Below are 17,388 nucleotides of genomic sequence, written 5' to 3'. Positions count from 1 at the left end.
AACGGTTTGTAGAATTTTTTTCCCTAAAAAGAAAAAACAAAACAATGATTAATCCTTTTTTAGATGTGTGGCAAATACTTTCCCATCCTATTTCTTGTCCTTTAACTTTGTTCCATATGTATATTACTATATAGCCTTAAATTTTTAACATAGTCATCAGTATTTTACTTTATAGCTTCTGGGTTTGAATATTTTACTTCATGGTAAGAAAAATACTAGTTTGTATTTTCTCCTAAAACTCCTTTGGTTTTACATACTGATTTAAACTCACCTGAATATTTCTTGTATAATGTGTGAAATAGGGCTCTATATTTGTTTTATTTCAAGTAGTTTTGTTTTATAGTCATCCATGCACCTTATTTGTTGAATAAGCCTTATTTTACCCATTGATTTTTATATCAACTTAATCATATATTACATTGTTAGGCAGATATACATGTTTGTTTCTAGAATGCTGATTTTATTTCATTGATCTACTTGATTATTTCTGTGCTGGTGTCATGTTTTAATTGCTGAGACTTTATAATGATTTTAAATTTTTTATATTACTGTCTTTGATATGTAAAAATATAAATAAAATATATCTGCTTTAAGAGAAGGAAGGAAGGAAGGAAGGAAAGACAGAAGGAAGGAAGGAAGAGAGGAAAGGAAGGAAGGAAAGAAGGAACTCCTACCTATTGTGACAACATGGATGGAACTGGAGAATATTGTGCTAAATGACATAAGCCAGTTGGTGAAAGACAAATACCATATGATCTCACCTATATGTGGAATCTATTCAACAGAATAAACTAACAAACAAAATAAACCACAGGCAAGGAAACATGGAGCAGACTGAAAGTGACCAGAGGGGATGGGGAAAGAGAACACTGGTGGAAAGGGGAAGGGACTAGACAAAGAACATGTATGAAAGACCCATGGACATCGACAACAGAGTAGGAATTGACTGTGGGAGTGGGAGGTGGGGGTGGGATGGGTGGAGGAGGGTAAAGGGGAAAAATTGAAACAAGTTTAACTGAGTAAACATGATTTAAAAATTAAAGAGAAAAGAAAAAAATAACTAAAATAAAGAAGATGAAGAAAAACAGTGAGAGAGGAACATAGACATAAAATGAGAAAATGAATAAGTACCTATCAGTAATAACTTTAAATGTAAATGGATTAAATGCCCCAAACAAAAGACATAAGATAGGTGAATGGATAAGAAAACATGACCCACACATACGCTGCTGACAAGAGACCCACCTCAGAAGAAAGAACCTACACAGACTGAAAGTAAAGGGATGGAAAAAAATATTCCACGGAAATGGACAGGGATAAAAAGCAGGTGTAGCAATCCTTATATCAGACAAACCACATTCTAAACAAAGGCCATAAAAAGAGTCTCAGAAGGACACTTTATAGTACTCGAAGGAAGAATCCATCAAAAAGAGATAAACAATGTAAATATATATGCACCCAACATAGGAGCATCCAAATATATAAGGAAAATCTTGGAGGACTTCAAGAAAGACATAGATAGCAACACACTGATAGTAGGGGATTTTAACACCCCACTTCAAAAATGGATAGATCTTCCAAACAAAACATCAACAACGATATTGTGGAACTGAACAATGCGTTAGAGCAAATGGACTTAACTGATGTATGTAGAACACTTGATCCCAAAGAAGAAAAATACACATTCTTTTCAAATGTACACGGGACATTTTCAAAGATAGACCACATGATAGGACACAAAAGAAGCCTCAACAAATTCAGGAAAATCCATATCATAAACATTTTCTCAGACCTCAAGGGCTTGAAACTAGAAACCAACCTCATGGAACAAACTGAAAACATTCAAACTCATGGAGAGTGAATAACACATTATTAAGCAATGAAAAGGTCAATAATGAGATGAAAGATGAAATCAAAAAGTTTCTGGAAGCAAATGAAAATGAACACACAACAGTCTAAAACCTATGGGACACAGCGAAGGCAGTCCTGAGAGGGAAGTACATAGCAATACAGGCCTACCTTAAAAAGATAGAAACATTTCAAATAAACGACCTTTCCCTCCAGCTCCAAGGACCGGACAAACAGCAGTAAACAAAGCCCGGAGCAAGTAGAAGGAAGGAAATAATCAAGATCAGAGCAGAATTGAATGTCATAGAGACTAAAAGAACAAGTCAAAGGATCAACCAATTCAGGAGTTGGTTCTTTGAAAACATAAACAAAATCAACAATCCTTTAAGCAGGCTCATCTAGAACAAAAGGGAGAGGATCCAAATAAATAATTTCAGAAACGTGCTCATGGATTGGAAGAATTAATATCATCAAAATGTCCATATACCCAAAGGAATTTATAGATTCAACGCGATCCCTATTAAGATACCAATGACGTATTTCACAGAAATAGAACAGGCATTTCAAAAATTTATATGGAACCATAAACGACCCCGAATAGCCACAGCAATGTTGAGAAAGAAACACAAAGTAGGAGGGATCACAATACCGGACATCAAACTCTACTACAAAGCCACTATACTCAAAACAATCTGGTACTGGCACAAGAACAGACCCATAGACCAGTGGAACAGAATAGAAAGCCCAGAAGTAAGCCCAGGTCTCCATGGACATCTAATATTTGACAAAGGGGACAGAAGCATAAAATGGAGCTATAACAGCCTCTTCAACAAATGGTGTTGGGAGAGCTGGACGGCTACATGCAAAAAATTGAAATTGGATCATCAGCTGACACCATACACAAAAATAAACTCAAGATGGATAAAAGACTTAAATATAAGTCACAACACCATCAAAGTCCTAGAGGAGAACATTGGCAGGAAACTTTCAGATATCCCACGCAGCAATTTTTTCACTGATATGTCTCCTAAAGCAAGAGACATAAAGGAAAGAATAAACAAGTGGGACCTCATCAAAATAAGAAGCTTCTGCACGGCAAAAGAAAACATCAGCAAAATGAAAAGGGAGCCAACCCTATGGGAAAATATATTTGCTAATGATACATCAGATAGAGGTTTGATCTCCAAGATATATAAAGAACTCACTCAACTCCACTCCAAGAAGACAAATGATCCAATCAAAAAATGGGCAAAGGACCTGGGCAGATGCTTTTCTAAGGAGGAGATACAGAGGGCCCAGAGGCATTTGAAAGGATGCTCAGCATCACTAGCCATCAGAGAAATGCAGATCAAAACCACCATGAGGTACCACCTCACACCGGTCAGAATGGCCATCATAAACAGATCAACAAGCAACAAGTGCTGGCGAGGCTGTGGAGAAAAGGGAACCCTAGTACACTGTTGGTGTGGATGCAGACTGGTGCAGCCACTGTGGAAGGCAGTGTGGAGTTTCCTCAAAAAGCTGAAAATGGAACTGCCTTTTGATCCAGTGATTCCCCTGCTCGGACTATACCCTGACAACACCAAAATGCCAATACAAAAGAACCTAGGCACCCCAATGTTCATAGCAGCACAATTTACAATAACCAAGTGTTGGAAGCAACCTAAGTGTCCATCAGTAGATGATTGGATCAAAAAATGATGGTACATATACACAATGGAATACTACACAGCAGAAAGGAAAAAAGAACTACTAAACTTCGCGACAGCATGGATGGAACTGGAGAGCATTATGCTAAGCAAAATAAGCCAGGGAGCGAAAGACAAATACCATATGATCTCACCTATAAGCAGAACCTAACCAACAACACAAAGATGCAAGGAAAATATGACCAGCAACACTGAAAGGAAAAGAAATCAACAGAGACAAGAGGGAAGGAGGGAGGGGCGGGCAGGGAAAGGGAAGGGAAGGGGAAAGTCAAGGAACATACAGCAAGGACTCATGGACAAAACCAAAGGGGAAGAGCTGAGGGAGGAAAGGAAGGAGGGAGCAAGGGAAAGTGGTGGAGGGGAGGCAGAGACAAATGTATTTAAAAATAAAGAAAGAAAGAAAGAAATGCTTGCAAAAGTAAAAAGATAGTATCAGAAACGAAAGAGGAAAAATAACAGCTGATGCCAGAGAAATGCAAAGAAGTGTAGGAAATTACTATGAATAATTGTATACCAAGACATTTGAAAACCTAGATGAAGTGGACAAATTTCTAGAGAAATATAACCTTCCAACACTGAATGAAGAGGAAGCAGAAAGCCTAAGGAGACTGATAACAGCTGGTGAAATTGAAACAGTAATCAAAAAACTGCCAGCACACAAAAGCCCTGGACCAGACAGTTTCACAGGAGAATTTTACAAAACATTTAAGGAAGAGCTAACCCCTGTCTTTCTCAGACTATTCCAAAAAATCCAAGAAGAGGGAAGACTCCCAAACTCTTTTTATGAGGCCAGCATCATCGTAATCCCAAAACCAGATAAAGATACAACCAAGAAAGAAAACTACAGGTCAATATTTCTGATAAATATAGATGCTGAAATCCTTAACAAAATATTGGCAAATGCCATCTAGCAATACATTAAAAAGATGATCCACCGTGATCAAGTGATGTTCATCCGAGGGATGCAAGGATGGTTCAATATTTGTAAATCAATAAATGTAATACATCACATAAACAAAAGGATAGACAAAAACCACATGACCATGTCAATAGATGCGGAAAAAGCATTTGATAAATTGCAGCACCCATTTTTGAGAAAAACACTCATTAAAGTGTGACTACAGGGGGCATACCTCAACTTAATAATGGCCATATATAAAGAAAAAATGTCTCCTCTTTCTAAATATAATTTTTTTATTGTTGTTCAAGTACAGTTGTCTCCATTTTCCTGCCACCACTTCTCCCCACCCCGCCCACCCCTACCTCCCACCCTCAATCCTGCCCTCCTTTGGCTCTGTCCATGGACCCTTTATTATTGTTCCTTGATAGCCCTTCTCCTTCCCTTTTCCCTGTTATGCCCCTTACCCCTCCCCTCTGTTTTCTGTCAGTTTGTTTTTTATTTCAACGTCTCTGGTTCTGTTTTTCTCGCTTCTTTGTTTTGTTTATTAGGTTCCACTTATAGGTGAGATTATATGGTATCTGTCTTTCATCATCTGGCCTTTTCACTGTCCTCTCTTTTTAAAGCTCTTTTTTCATTTTGCTGCCCTCATTAGGTGTTTTCTGCTGCCTTCTTTTCCAAATTGCTAGTTTGTTTCTCTGCTTCATTTAATTGGCTTTGTATTGTATTCTTTATTTCAGATACTGTGTTCTTTATTTGTAACAAGCTCTTTTTTATGTGTTCTTGTCTTTTTTTATCCTTACTATCTTGAAGTTCTCACTGAGCTCATATGTTATTTGCTTGAGTATCCTTCTAACCACTGTTTTGAAAACTATCTGGTAGATTGGTTGCCTTCATTTCCTTTCATTTTGTTTGGGAGTTTTGTCCTGGACACAGGTACCATTTAGGGCATGGCCTTTTCTCTTCCCATTTCGGCAGCCTATCTTTGTCTGTTTTTATGTGTTAGGTAGATCTCTGTTTCCCAGTCTTGGTCAGGTGCCTTATGTAGTAGGTGTCTTGTGGTCCTCAGTGGCACAGCTCTCTATTCACCTGAACTGGATGCTCCAAGAATGTCCCTTGTGTCGATTATGTGCACTCTCCAGTAGTAGTTGAGCCTTGATTGCTGCTAGCCCATTCATTGGGTGGGTTCAACCCTCAGGCTGGCTGACTACGAAGATTGACCCTGACCGCAGTGTATGAGCTGCTGTGGGCTTGCTGACCACATGAAGTGGAACTTGCCTCAGTAGAGTCTGGGGCCTGCAGAGATCTCCCTTTGGAGATCTCCCTTTGGATGTACCACTTGTGAAGCTAATCGAGTTGTGCTCTGATATGGTCTGAAGCCCATCATTGGGTGTTGTTTCTGGGGACTCTTGCGAGGGACTCCAGTGCAGGTCAGTGTCAGAAGGTACCTGTGTCCATTCCTGGGCTACCTGTTTGGAGTTACTAAGTGACCTACAATTTGTGGCTGCCTCTGCTAAGCCAGGGCCGAGCCATCTTCCAAGGCCTGCTTCCACCAACACCGAGTTTCGGTGCAGGTCAGCAAAAGGTCTGAGGTGTACCCCAAAACCCACCCCTCCATCTCTCAGCTACCCACTAGGCTTAGTCACTGGAAGAGCCTCTGGCAGTACGAGATGCATGAGGTAGGATCTCAGTCAGTTACCAGGTAGGGGCGAGTCGTGTTCACCAGGTTGATAGAGATTCAAACTTGGTGCCATTGCTGGGTCTGAGGCCATCCAGCAAAAGTCTAGTGTACACCAAGGTCAGCCAACACCCACCTAAGGGCCTTGGGAACCTTTGTGATGGGGCAGGGTCTCAGGGAGTCTCAGGGTGAGGCCAGCAGACTTCATCAGGCTCAAACAGATAGATTTGGGCATATGGAGGGAGGACTCTTCACAGGAATGCTGGCATCAGTCAGGGCTTGTGGGAAACATTGCCCTTGCAAGGTGTGAACTCAGCAATGCAGGACCCCTTCAAGAGCCTCCAAGAAAGTCTGCACCACAGACCCAGGCTGGCCACAGCCAGCTGATTCTTCCACAGGGCTCAGGCTTGGCAGGGCAGGGCCACAGGCATTTGGGAGGGTGGGGCTATTTCCTTCCTCAAGGCTGCTACTCTGTGGAGAGGAATGCTTGACCCTGGAAATCCGGTGTCTGTGGGCCATGTGGGAGAGTGACTAGGCACAGGACTTCGGGGACTGTCCCTGCAGCCCTCTCCTCAAAGCCACACAATCCATTCTTTCCCTAGATGTCACATTCACTTTGAGTCACTGCCATCCCTCTCTCTGCTGGAGTCTACTGTGAGTGGCTTTGACTGAGATTTTATGCACTATCCCTTTAAAAGTGTACCTGGCCTTCTAGCAGACTCCTGTCTCTCTCTGAAGGACAGAATTCCCACTGATTTTCCCAGCCAGATGCTATGTGGGCACCTCTTCCCAATATTGCTTGGTGCTCAGTGCTAGGGAGCCCAGCATCGGTTGAGATCCTTGCTCCTGAGGGGGGAACCTTTGAAGCTGAGACATCCCTCCAGATTCTCAGCTGCCACACGTGGGTGGAAGGCCAGCTCTTTTAGTGTCTCCATCCTTCCTACCAGTTTGCATGTGTCATCTTATGTAAATCCTTAGTTATAAGACTCCTATTCAACTAGTCTTCAGTTGGTTATTCAGGACGATTGCTCCATATTTTAGTTGTAATTCCAGTTTGGTCCTGGGAGGAGGTGATTTTAACTTACACTTGCTCCACCACTATCTTGGATGCATCCAGTTTTCTTTCTTTCTTTCTTTCTTTCTTTCTTTCTTTCTTTCTTTCTTTCTTTCTTTCTTTCTTTCTTTCTTTCTTTCTTTCTTTCTTTCTTTCTTTCTTTCTTTCTTTCTTTCTTTCTTTCTTTCTTTTCTTTTCTTTTCTTTTCTTTTCTTTTCTTTCTTTTCTTTCTTTCTTAGGATTAAATTTACCATTCAGAATAGCAGGTTGATTTGTTACATCAGAACAGACTTTATAGACTCAAGCAGTTTTTCTGACAACAGGTGCTGTCTTTGGAGATGTGAGAAGTCTCAAGTACAATTCTGAGAGTAGTTGGCATAGGATATTTATAATGGAGCCTGTTCAGAAGTTGTTTTTTCCTGATCTTTCTCTTGGTTATTTGTTTTGTTTTGTTTTTGTTTTGCTTTTTTTAGGATGGTAAATTGTTTATTTATTTATATATTTAAAAAATTTTTATTGTTCAAATACATTTCTATCCATTTACCCCTCCACCACTTTCTCCTGCCCCACCCCACCACCACCTCCCACCCTCAATCATTCCCCACTTTACCATTGGCCATGGGTCCTTTATACATGTTCCTTGATTTGACCCTTCCCCTTCTGTTCTCCATTATCTCCCTTCCCCTTCCCTCTTGTTACTGTTGGTTTCTTTTTTCTTTCAATGTTGCTTGTTATATTTCCCTTGCTTGTTTGTTTTGTTGATTAGTTTCCACTTATATGTGAGATCATATGGTATTTTGTCTTTCACCCCTTATTTCGCTTATGATAATACTTTCCAGTTCCTTGCTGTCGCAAAGGGCAGTAGCTCTTTTCTTTCCCCTGCATAGTATTCCATTGTGTAAATGTACCATAAATTTTTGATCCACTCACTTACTGATGGGCACTTAGGTAGTTTCCACCACTTGGCTATTGTAAATTTTGCTGCTATGAACTTTGGGGTTCATAGGTTCTTTTGAATTTGTGTTTTGAGATTCTTAGGTATAATCCCAGCCGTAGAATTGCTGAGCCAAAAGGCAATTCCATTTTTAGTTTTTCGGGGAAAAAATTCCCATCTTTTCTGCTCACCTCCTCAATGTTCCTGTCCCCTGTTGTCATAGTAACATGAGATTAGGGCTCAGTCCTTCTTGGTCTTTGATGGCTTAGTCGGGTGGCTCACCAACAACAGAGTGGGACTTGAGGACACCATGGCAACAGGATGGTGCCGCATTAGGCTGAGGCTTGGAAAAATCAAGGGCGTGCATACTGGGGCCAGAACTGGAGACTTATTGTACAGAAGAGCTGCAGAGGCTGGGTCAAGAGGAATGAGACCTGACCCCGGGGACAGGGCTTGTCAGTCTTCAGCTCCACTTACAGGAGATGATGACAGTGTTTCCTGTGCTCCTGTGGGCCTGGAGGTGGTTTGAGTAAGCCCACAGTGCTGGAGACAGCCCTGACCCTTGCCAAACTCAGTTCAACTCTGACTTCTGTCATCCCTATGAAGTCTGCTCAGGCTGAGCTTCGTTGCTTCATTTACTAGCAGTAATCATTGAGCACTAGCTCCATGTCAGTACTGTGCTAGGGGCCACGCATGTGAAATCAGATGTCATGGTTTCTGACTCTGAGGAGATAAGTAAGGGAAACTGAGTTAAAGCAACAGTTACCGTAGAGTGTGAAGAAGGACAGAAATACAGTACTGTGTAGTGTGCTGGGGTGGAGGGGTGAGGAGAGCTTACTTTCAGGGGTTGCAGAGGGAATAGTGCTGAAATTGAGTACCCCACCGAGGATCTGTGCTCCATAATACATCACTGAGGACTTTTCATTCCCCAGACAGTAACTATTGAGAAATAGACCTAATTTAAAAGATAACCGATATGAGGACATTCGCAAAGGAGAAGTTTTAAAATGTTTTATTACCCATCATTAGTTTTCATCAAAATATAAATGGGTTGGCCACATGGATCTTAACACATGTGTACTGTCTCCTTGACTGACCACTATGTAGTTGAGTGGTTCTCAAAGTGTGGTCACTACAGGAAGTATCAGCATTCAGTGGAAGCTTGTTAGAAATGCACATTCTCAGGTTCACCCCAGACCTGAGACTGAACCAGAGACTGGAGACCCCGCTGTCTGCCTGTAGCCCTCGAAGTAATTATGTGCATGCTCGGGTTTGGGAACTATGGCTTGCATTCTTCACTCTGTGAGTTCTCTTTGGAAGAGGCTGGGGCTGTGATTCACCTTTTCCCTACCTCCTTTACTTAAGGAACCCCTACAGCAGCTCTTCCACTCTCTTCTTCCAGGAGGTGGGGAAGGGGCCTTACAGGTAGGCATCCTCTATGTCTAGCACAGGCCTTTCCTTTGGACTTTGGTTTTGGGCCCTCACTAGACTCCACTTGACAGCTCTTCGCTGTTTCATCTGCCAGTGATTCATGCTGAGATTTGCAGCCAGAGCCTTCTGTGTTGGTGTTAGGTCTCAGTGAAACAAATCACTGTGCAGTACTTCCTGGGAATCATCCCAGTTAATCAGCCCTCATCCTTCTGGGCACTGTTCAAGTGAATTTGGCTTTTAATAACCAATTTAGTGGTTAAACTGCAACTCTGGTGTCCAGGCAGGCATTTAGATGGCTTTTCCTCCCGAGGGTGTACTTTTCTATTTTTTTTCCTTTATTAAAAAATTTAATTTAATTTTTAAATATTCAAATACATTTGTCTACATTTTTCTGCCACCACTTTCCCCTGCCCGCCTCCCCACCTCCCTCCCTCAGTCCTTTCCTACTTTAGCTTTGTCCACGGGTCCTTTATACATGCTCCTTGACATAACTCTTCCCTTTCCCCGCCCCCACTCCCTCCTTCCCTATTGATTCTGTTGGTTTCTTTTTTCTTTCAGTGTTGCTGGTTATATTTTCCTTGCTTGTTTGTTTTGTTGATTAGTTTCCACTTATAGGTGAGATCATATGGTATTTGTCTTTTGTACCCTGGCTTATTTCACTTAGCATAATGCTCTCCAGTTCCATCCATGCTGTTGCGAAGGATAGTAGCTCTTTCTTTCTGCTGCATAGTATTCCATTGTGTAAATGTACCATAGTTTTTTGATCCACTCCTTTCCTGATGGGCACTTAGGTTGCTTCCAGCACTTGGCTGTTGTAAATTGTGCTGCTATGAAAATTGGGGTGCATGGGTTCTTTTGAATTGGTGGTTAGATTCTTAGGGTGTAATCCAAGGAGTGGAATCACTGGGTCAAAAGGCCCTTTTTGACTTTTTGAGGAAATTCTAAACTGTTTTCCACAGTAGCTGCACCAGTCTGCATTCTCACCAACAGTGTACTAGGGTTCCCTTTTCTCCATAACCTTGCCAGCGCTTGTTGTTTGCAGATTTGTTACGATGGCCATTCTGACTGATGTGAAGTTGTATCCCATTGTGGTTTTAATTTGCATTTCTCTGATGTCTAGTGATGCTGAGCATCCTTTCATATGTTTCTGGGCCCTCTGAATCTCTTCCTTGGAGAATTGTCTGTCCAGGTCCATTTTTTAATTGGATTGTTTCTCTTCTTGGAGTGGAGTTGTGTGAGTTCTTTATGTATTTTGGAGATCAAACCCCTGTCTGAGGTATCATTGACAAATATATTTTCCCATAGGGTTGGTTCCCTTTTCGTTGTGCTGATGTTTTCTCTCGCCATGCAGAAGCTACTTATTTTGGTGAAGTCCGACTTGTTTATTCTTTCCTTTATGTCCCTTGCTTTATGGGACATATCGGTGAAAATATTGCTGTGTGGGATATCTGAGAGTTTCCTGCCTATGTTCTCCTCTAGGACTTCTATGGTATTGCGTCTTATATTTTAGTCTTTTATCCATCTTGAGTTTATTTTTGTGTATGGTGTCAGTTGGTGGTCGAATTTCAGCTTTTTGCAAGAAGTTGTCCAGCTTTCCCAACACTATTTGTTGAAGAGGCTACTTTTACTCCATTTTAAGCTCCTGCCCCTTTTGTCGAATGTTAATTGACCATAGAGACATGGGTTTATTTCTGGGCTTTTTATTCTGTTCCACTGATCTATGTGTCTGTTCTTATGCCCGTACCAGACTGTTTTGATTACAGTGGCCTTGTAATACAGTTTTATGTCTGATATTGTGAGCCCTCCTGCTGTGTTTTTCTTTCTCAAAATTGCTATGGCTCTTCGGGGTCGTTTATGGTTCTGTATAAATTGTTGAAATGTCTGTTCTATGTCTGTGAAATATGTCATTGGTATTTTAATAGGGGTTGTGTTGTATCTATAAATTGCTTTGGGTAGTACAGGCATTTTAATGATGTTAATTCTTCCAATCCATGAACACGGTATATGCTTCCATTTTTTTGTGTCTTCTTTAATTTCTTTCTTCAGTATTGTATAGTTTTCTGGGTACACAGATGCACTTTTCTAGACTCTGGTGTCCAGCACCTTGCCTTGGCAGGCCACACTTTGAGATGGCAGCTACATGTGTGCTGTTTTTGTCTTTGCAGGAATGAGCTAGAACGACAGTTTCTTGAATTGCTTCAGTTCAACATCAATGTTCCTTCCAGTGTTTATGCCAAGTATTATTTTGATCTTCGTTCTCTGGCAGAAGCAAATAACCTGAGTTTTCCTTTGGAGCCCCTGAGCAGGGAGAGGGCTCACAAACTTGAGGTAACATATTTTGACATATTGGTTTTAGTGCCCTATTGCTAATGCGTCCTCTGGGTGCCATGGAAGGGTGTGATCACAATGGTGATTTCTCCTTCCGCATGTTGTTACAAAGGAAAAGGTCCTGGATTTAGAGCTCATCAATTATTTTAATTGATTATAATTTGTACAACCTTATATTTGCATATATTCTTAAGATCAGTTTTTATTCAACATGCATTGTATTCTATTTTTTAAATCAAAGATTTTTTTTAAGTTTATGTTTTTTAAAAAATACGCCCACAAAAAGGACTTCCAAGCGTGCACTTTTATAAGAAAAAAGATACTAGAAGTTCCTAATTAATAAAGAATTGGTCCTGCTTTTTATTTTTTCAAATTATTTTTCCCACTGCCTCATTAGAGCTAGGGCCACCACCTTTAGCGTTGTTCTGGGTTTAAGCCATCATTGTTACGTTGTATGACTTTTATGTCTCATACTTCTGTGGAGCTCAGCTCCATATTTGCACCTAGCTCTTCCCATCTTATTTTTTGACTGGATGAATAGTGGGAGGGTAATAAAAGGCTCACTGGTGAGACCCCTCCCCCTCCTCCAGGGCAGGTGTGCAGAAGCCCTCTGCATTTTCCTCTCCAGGCACCATGTTGGTCTCATTGCGTAGAAACTTTGACTAAAGCAGTAGATGGTACAGTTATGTCCAAGATTGGTGAGACCCAAGAGGTCCATGCTGCCTGCCCTATCACCCTCTTTGTTCCCACATTGTTCAGGCTCCCCTTGCGCACATGTCTAGTCACAGCTACCCTATGAGGAGTGTGCTGTTATTGCCCCATTTAGACAAGGATGCTAAGGACTAAAATAGGGGCACATACCCAGGTCATACACAACCTAAGCATTGATATTGGAGTTGCCTGACCCCAGGTTACACTGTCTTATTGTTGTTTCACATTTTGAGATTGTTTTCTCAGACTGTAAGCACTTTGGAAACAGGGACTGTATCTATATCTCTTTGTATCCTCCCTGTGACTGACACAGTCTGGGCTGTGGGATGTGAACCACGTGGGACAGGGCCTCTTCTCATTTAGTGCGTGAGTGTCCTCAGTGCCTAGAAGGATGCTGCTCACAGCCACACTTCATGCACAAGTGGGTGGAGGGAGCTTTCAGGGTCCAGCCCTGACCTGAATTGTCTCTCTTTTGCCCCTCAGGCCATCTCTCGCCTCTGTGAGGATAAGTACAAGGACCTAAGGAGACCTGCAAGGAAGCGGTCAGCTAGTGCTGACAATCTGACTCTGCCAAGGTGGTCCCCGGCCATCATCTCCTAACTGTGGGCATCACCACTGGAAGCTGTTCTATCCCTCAGTTTCTCCTTTAGTTTGAGAAAAGACAGACTTGGGGTGGTTTTGTTTTTGTTTCTTTCCTTTTTTAAATTCAGAGTTCCATCAGGCTGCCTTGATTACTGCCTTCGCTCTGTGTGACCCACACATAGCAAGGCTTTGAGGGAAGCAAAATCCTGTTTCACACCTTACCCTGTAATTAACAGCACTTCCTTCGTGGAGGAAAAAGACTCTATTCCTGGAAGAGGAAGTAAAGGGGAAGGGAAGTTGTGTAGAAGCAGGAAAAATGGTTAAATGACACAAACACTTTTTAAGTTCCCCATCTGGTCAGTAGGTGAATACGAGGGAAAACGCAATAGTAGGTAACCCAGTTAGATGTGCATTAAAGACAAGAGTGCCACCTGTATCACCTCTGTCTGGATCAGTGTGTTCTGTAAGACTTCTTGCATTCCTCCTAGCTGCTTTTTTGGGATTGGGGATTTTTTGTTGGTTTTTATTCTGTTTTAGTTTTGGCCCCACACAACAGAGAATATAGTTTGTACCACGGCACAGACATCCAAATAAATAGTACTGGTTGTTTCTTCTGCACCCTTCCTGCAAGCTGTCTCCTGAGCTTTCTTCCTCACAAGTGGGACACACTTTTTACTCTTCTCTACAACTTTGTACATTTTTTCTTTGACAGTAACAAAATTAACTTGACTATAGTGCTAAACCAAAAGTATCCCTTTCCCTCTTTATTCCTCACCCTCCCCGCCCCCCCAAAAAAAATTCTAGATAACATGGGTGCTTGTGCCTTCCAGTTCTCGTGCAGTTTTTGGGTTTTTTTTTCTGACCTAAAGTCAGCTACAAATCAGTCAGACCTCGTGGGCCAAGGAAACAATGTACAGTAGAGGGTGCCCTTGGTTGAGATGTTTTTCCAGAGTTGCTAAGTGTTTGCCTGAAGTTACTGGGTAGGAGCCACTTCTTCATAGTCCCTGCCCAGTTCATTCCTGTACTTCCACATCCATTGTTGCAAGCAATATTCTTATCAATTTTTATATGTTTACTTTAAATCAAAGTTAGTCTATTTGTATAAATGTTTTTAAAAATCTAAAATTAAAAAACAGGGTGGGGATAGTTCAGTGGGAAGATCATAGAAGGGCAAAATGTTACTATTTACTGAGATATTTTTCATAGAACGATTGAATTGAATAAAAAAAAAACACATATTCATTGTGGGTGCTTAGAGAAGTTATACAAAATTCAAACTGTGAAGGTTTATGCTTCATTCATCATGACCGGACTTTTTTGTTTTCCAACTATCCCTAATTTCCTTATGAGCTACATAAGAATCTTTTATATCAAGCAAAATAAAAGGGTTAATGGTCAAATATCAAAGAATAAATTTAGTATAAAGTCTAAGAATCCAAGTCAGTGAAGCATGTAATGCTTTGGATTTTTGCATATTTTCTTGGGTCACAATGACAGAGGTTCTAACTTCTTTCTTTTTTCAAGTCTCTATGACATGCATGGCAGCCAATACTCTGTGTTTCACCTTCCTCCTGTGTGAGCTTGGAAAACTGTGGAATCTTATGTTATCAGTCTTGCATACCTTTTGGAAATGGAAGGGATTCAGAAAGTTGAAATCCCAAGAACACCAAGCTGAAAGTGCTAGTCAGGTTTCCATGAAATTTGTGTCATATGTAAACACAATCAGGCCAGAAATATTAAGTTCTTTCAGACCTAACTTTCAAAAGCAAAGAAGTAGAAAAGGAAAAGAGAATTATTTTTCCATTGTAATTGTGTTGATATGCTCTGTATGGGCACCAAAGTCAGCATCTCTCTTTAAGTAAGAGTTGGATTTAGAACTTTAGAGATCTAAAAATGTAGAAAATATCATTTTATATTCCCTATTCTATAGAGCTTAAAAAAGGGACATATTTTCTTAGCTGAATATGAATACCTCTTAAACATAAATTAGTTCTTCTCATGTAAAGTATCTTATTTTACCGATCCATTTCAGGAAAGAAGTTCTGCTGCCTTTAAAGCAGAAATCTTATTTTTATCCCTTTTATTTGAATGAGAGAGATTTGAAAATTGAATTATGTAAATATTTCAATGCATCTGCTATTATTTTGTGGAGTTTATTAAATACTTTAAAAAATTGTATAGTCTATATATTGTATGTACATATAGTCTGATAACTTAAAATTTAAAGTGAATCCCGTAAAACCTGGCTCAGTCTTTGTTCAGACTATTGAATATTGTTTTAGCCTTGTGCACTGGACTCTACCTCTGTATAGGAAATTTTTCCATATTCGTTAATAAGTATTGATCTGTATTAATTGGTTATGTTTCTTGCACTAAGGATTTTTTAAAACTCTGCTGTAAGTGTAGATTTTACTTTTGCAGTATGAATGAATCACTTGACACATAGATAGATACTTCAGGTTGGTTTTATTTTTCTAAATGATTATGAAGACAACATTTTGTTCTCCTTGTTTGTTCCAAGTTTGCCAAAAACAAAGCAAAACAAAACAAAACAAAAAACCAAAAACAAAACCTAACAACAGTAGAAGTACAGTACCTATTGATAAATCATAGCGACTGTAATTTGTTTGCAAGGTGATTCAATGCCCTACAATTAAAGCTGGATTACTCTTTAGGAATACATTGTCTTAGTGTAGTTTTTGAATGCACAGTTTTCATCACTAATAAAGGACGAAGAAAACCACACAATTTGTTAACTTTAAGTTTAGTTTTGACTTAAACAAGTCACTGGAGAATAGTTATATATCCAGACGAGGGGTTTTTGTTGTTGTTGTTGTTGTTTATTTACCTTTTCTTTTTAACTGGGAAAAGGGAAGTAAGTCAGGGATTTAAAATCAAATTGGAGGGCAAGCTGGGAGATCCTACCAAGATGGAGATGTACTCCCCTGTTTCATTGCATGAAGTCAGAGCCTGGACTGCCATCCGCTCCCTCCTGGGGTGGACACATGAGCTTCTTCCTGGGGCATTGGCAGGATCCTCTCCATCTTGGGGTTTCCCTGGGGTTTGGGTGTTGATCCTCAGCTGAGCTGCAAAGCAGAATTTTGGGAGTGGTGATTTCCATCCTTTCCACTGCTTTTAAAATATCATTCCTGACTCATTGTAGGTATTTAATGTGTTAAATAAATAAATACATAGAACAAATAGTGCTTGCCTGCTTGCTGCATTTTTTGAATATTGATAGAAAATTCAACAGGTTTTATGGATGCAGAGAGAACTTAGTCCTGTAAGCCTTGAGTGACTCAAAGAAGTATTAAGACCTGTTAGAAACTTCTGGCAGTTGAGATGGTTGCATGATAGAGACCTATCTTAGCACATCCTATCTATGGCAATGGCTTATTTTATCTTCCATCACTTTATCACCTTGACCTCATTGGAGTGTCTCAGGACTCATGTTGGAGCATCTTAGAAACGTGATCATCTGAAAGGCCAACCAAAAAGCTCCGTACCCTGGATGAAAAAGAGGAGGAAATGGAAAACATGTTCTTGAGCTGAAATGGCAAAAGGATACTTAACTAATTTGGGATTTATATTTTAAGCTATATGGATTGCAAGCAAAGCCCTTACACACATCTGCAATAAGATCGTGGTTTGCTGATACTGAATATGCAGAGTTACTAGAGCTGTTGAACCTGAAAACAATCACCTCACAGGTGCCAGGCAGGCCTCAAACAGGGGGTGTAAGTAAGAATGCTTGCAGCTACAGAATTGGTGATGGACCAGAGCTGGTCATCTGACTTCCTTTCCAGTCTTTCCTGTTCAGTTTTCTTACTAAGTTTGTATATGTGAAGCTGCTAAAGGTTTATTGTGTCACTTCTCATTAGAAACTTTCTTCAAGAGTTCAGTGATCAGCACCAAAGTGATCTGTTTTTATTCATCTCTCAGTTGAAAGAGCCATTGGCAGCAGCTGTGTCTGAATTGCTCCAAGTCTGAGCTGTGAGTGCCCAGGTGAGGGCTTGTCCTGGCAACTGTATTGTCTACTGTAGGTCTGTATAGAAAACATTCTGAGATAAACTGTTAAAGTGAGCAATAACCTCAGACAGGGTGCCTGACTGAATGCTATTACAGGTCTCAGTAAGCTTTCCTGTGTCCTTTAGTGACTTGATTTGGGTAAAGGGCTTTATTCCTTTGAAGAATCTTATAGGAGTAAGTTTTCAA

At 40.5% G+C, this 17,388-nt stretch overlaps 1 protein-coding gene across 3 annotated transcripts in view; it reads left to right on the top strand.

The window, feature by feature from the left end:
- The window catches only part of CCNY (cyclin Y), a 341,523-nt gene extending 325,149 nt beyond the window's left edge, over nt 1–16,374 (top strand). For all 3 annotated transcript variants that reach the window (XM_054592502.1, XM_054592503.1, XM_054592504.1), the window contains exons 9-10: nt 11,718–11,880; nt 13,075–16,374. In XM_054592502.1, the coding sequence (XP_054448477.1) occupies nt 11,718–11,880; nt 13,075–13,191 (280 nt within the window). In that variant the 3' untranslated portion in view covers nt 13,192–16,374. The remainder of the gene's footprint in view (nt 1–11,717; nt 11,881–13,074) is intronic.
- The last annotated feature ends 1,014 nt before the right edge of the window (nt 16,375–17,388 follow it).

This window comes from Pteronotus mesoamericanus, unplaced genomic scaffold (assembly GCF_021234165.1).
Source record: "Pteronotus mesoamericanus isolate MK-2021 breed Mesoamerican mustached bat unplaced genomic scaffold, CSHL_Meso_final scaffold_36, whole genome shotgun sequence".
NCBI lineage: Eukaryota > Metazoa > Chordata > Mammalia > Chiroptera > Mormoopidae > Pteronotus > Pteronotus mesoamericanus.
Note: the sequence above shows the minus strand (reverse complement) of the source record. Positions and strands in the feature narration are given on the sequence as shown.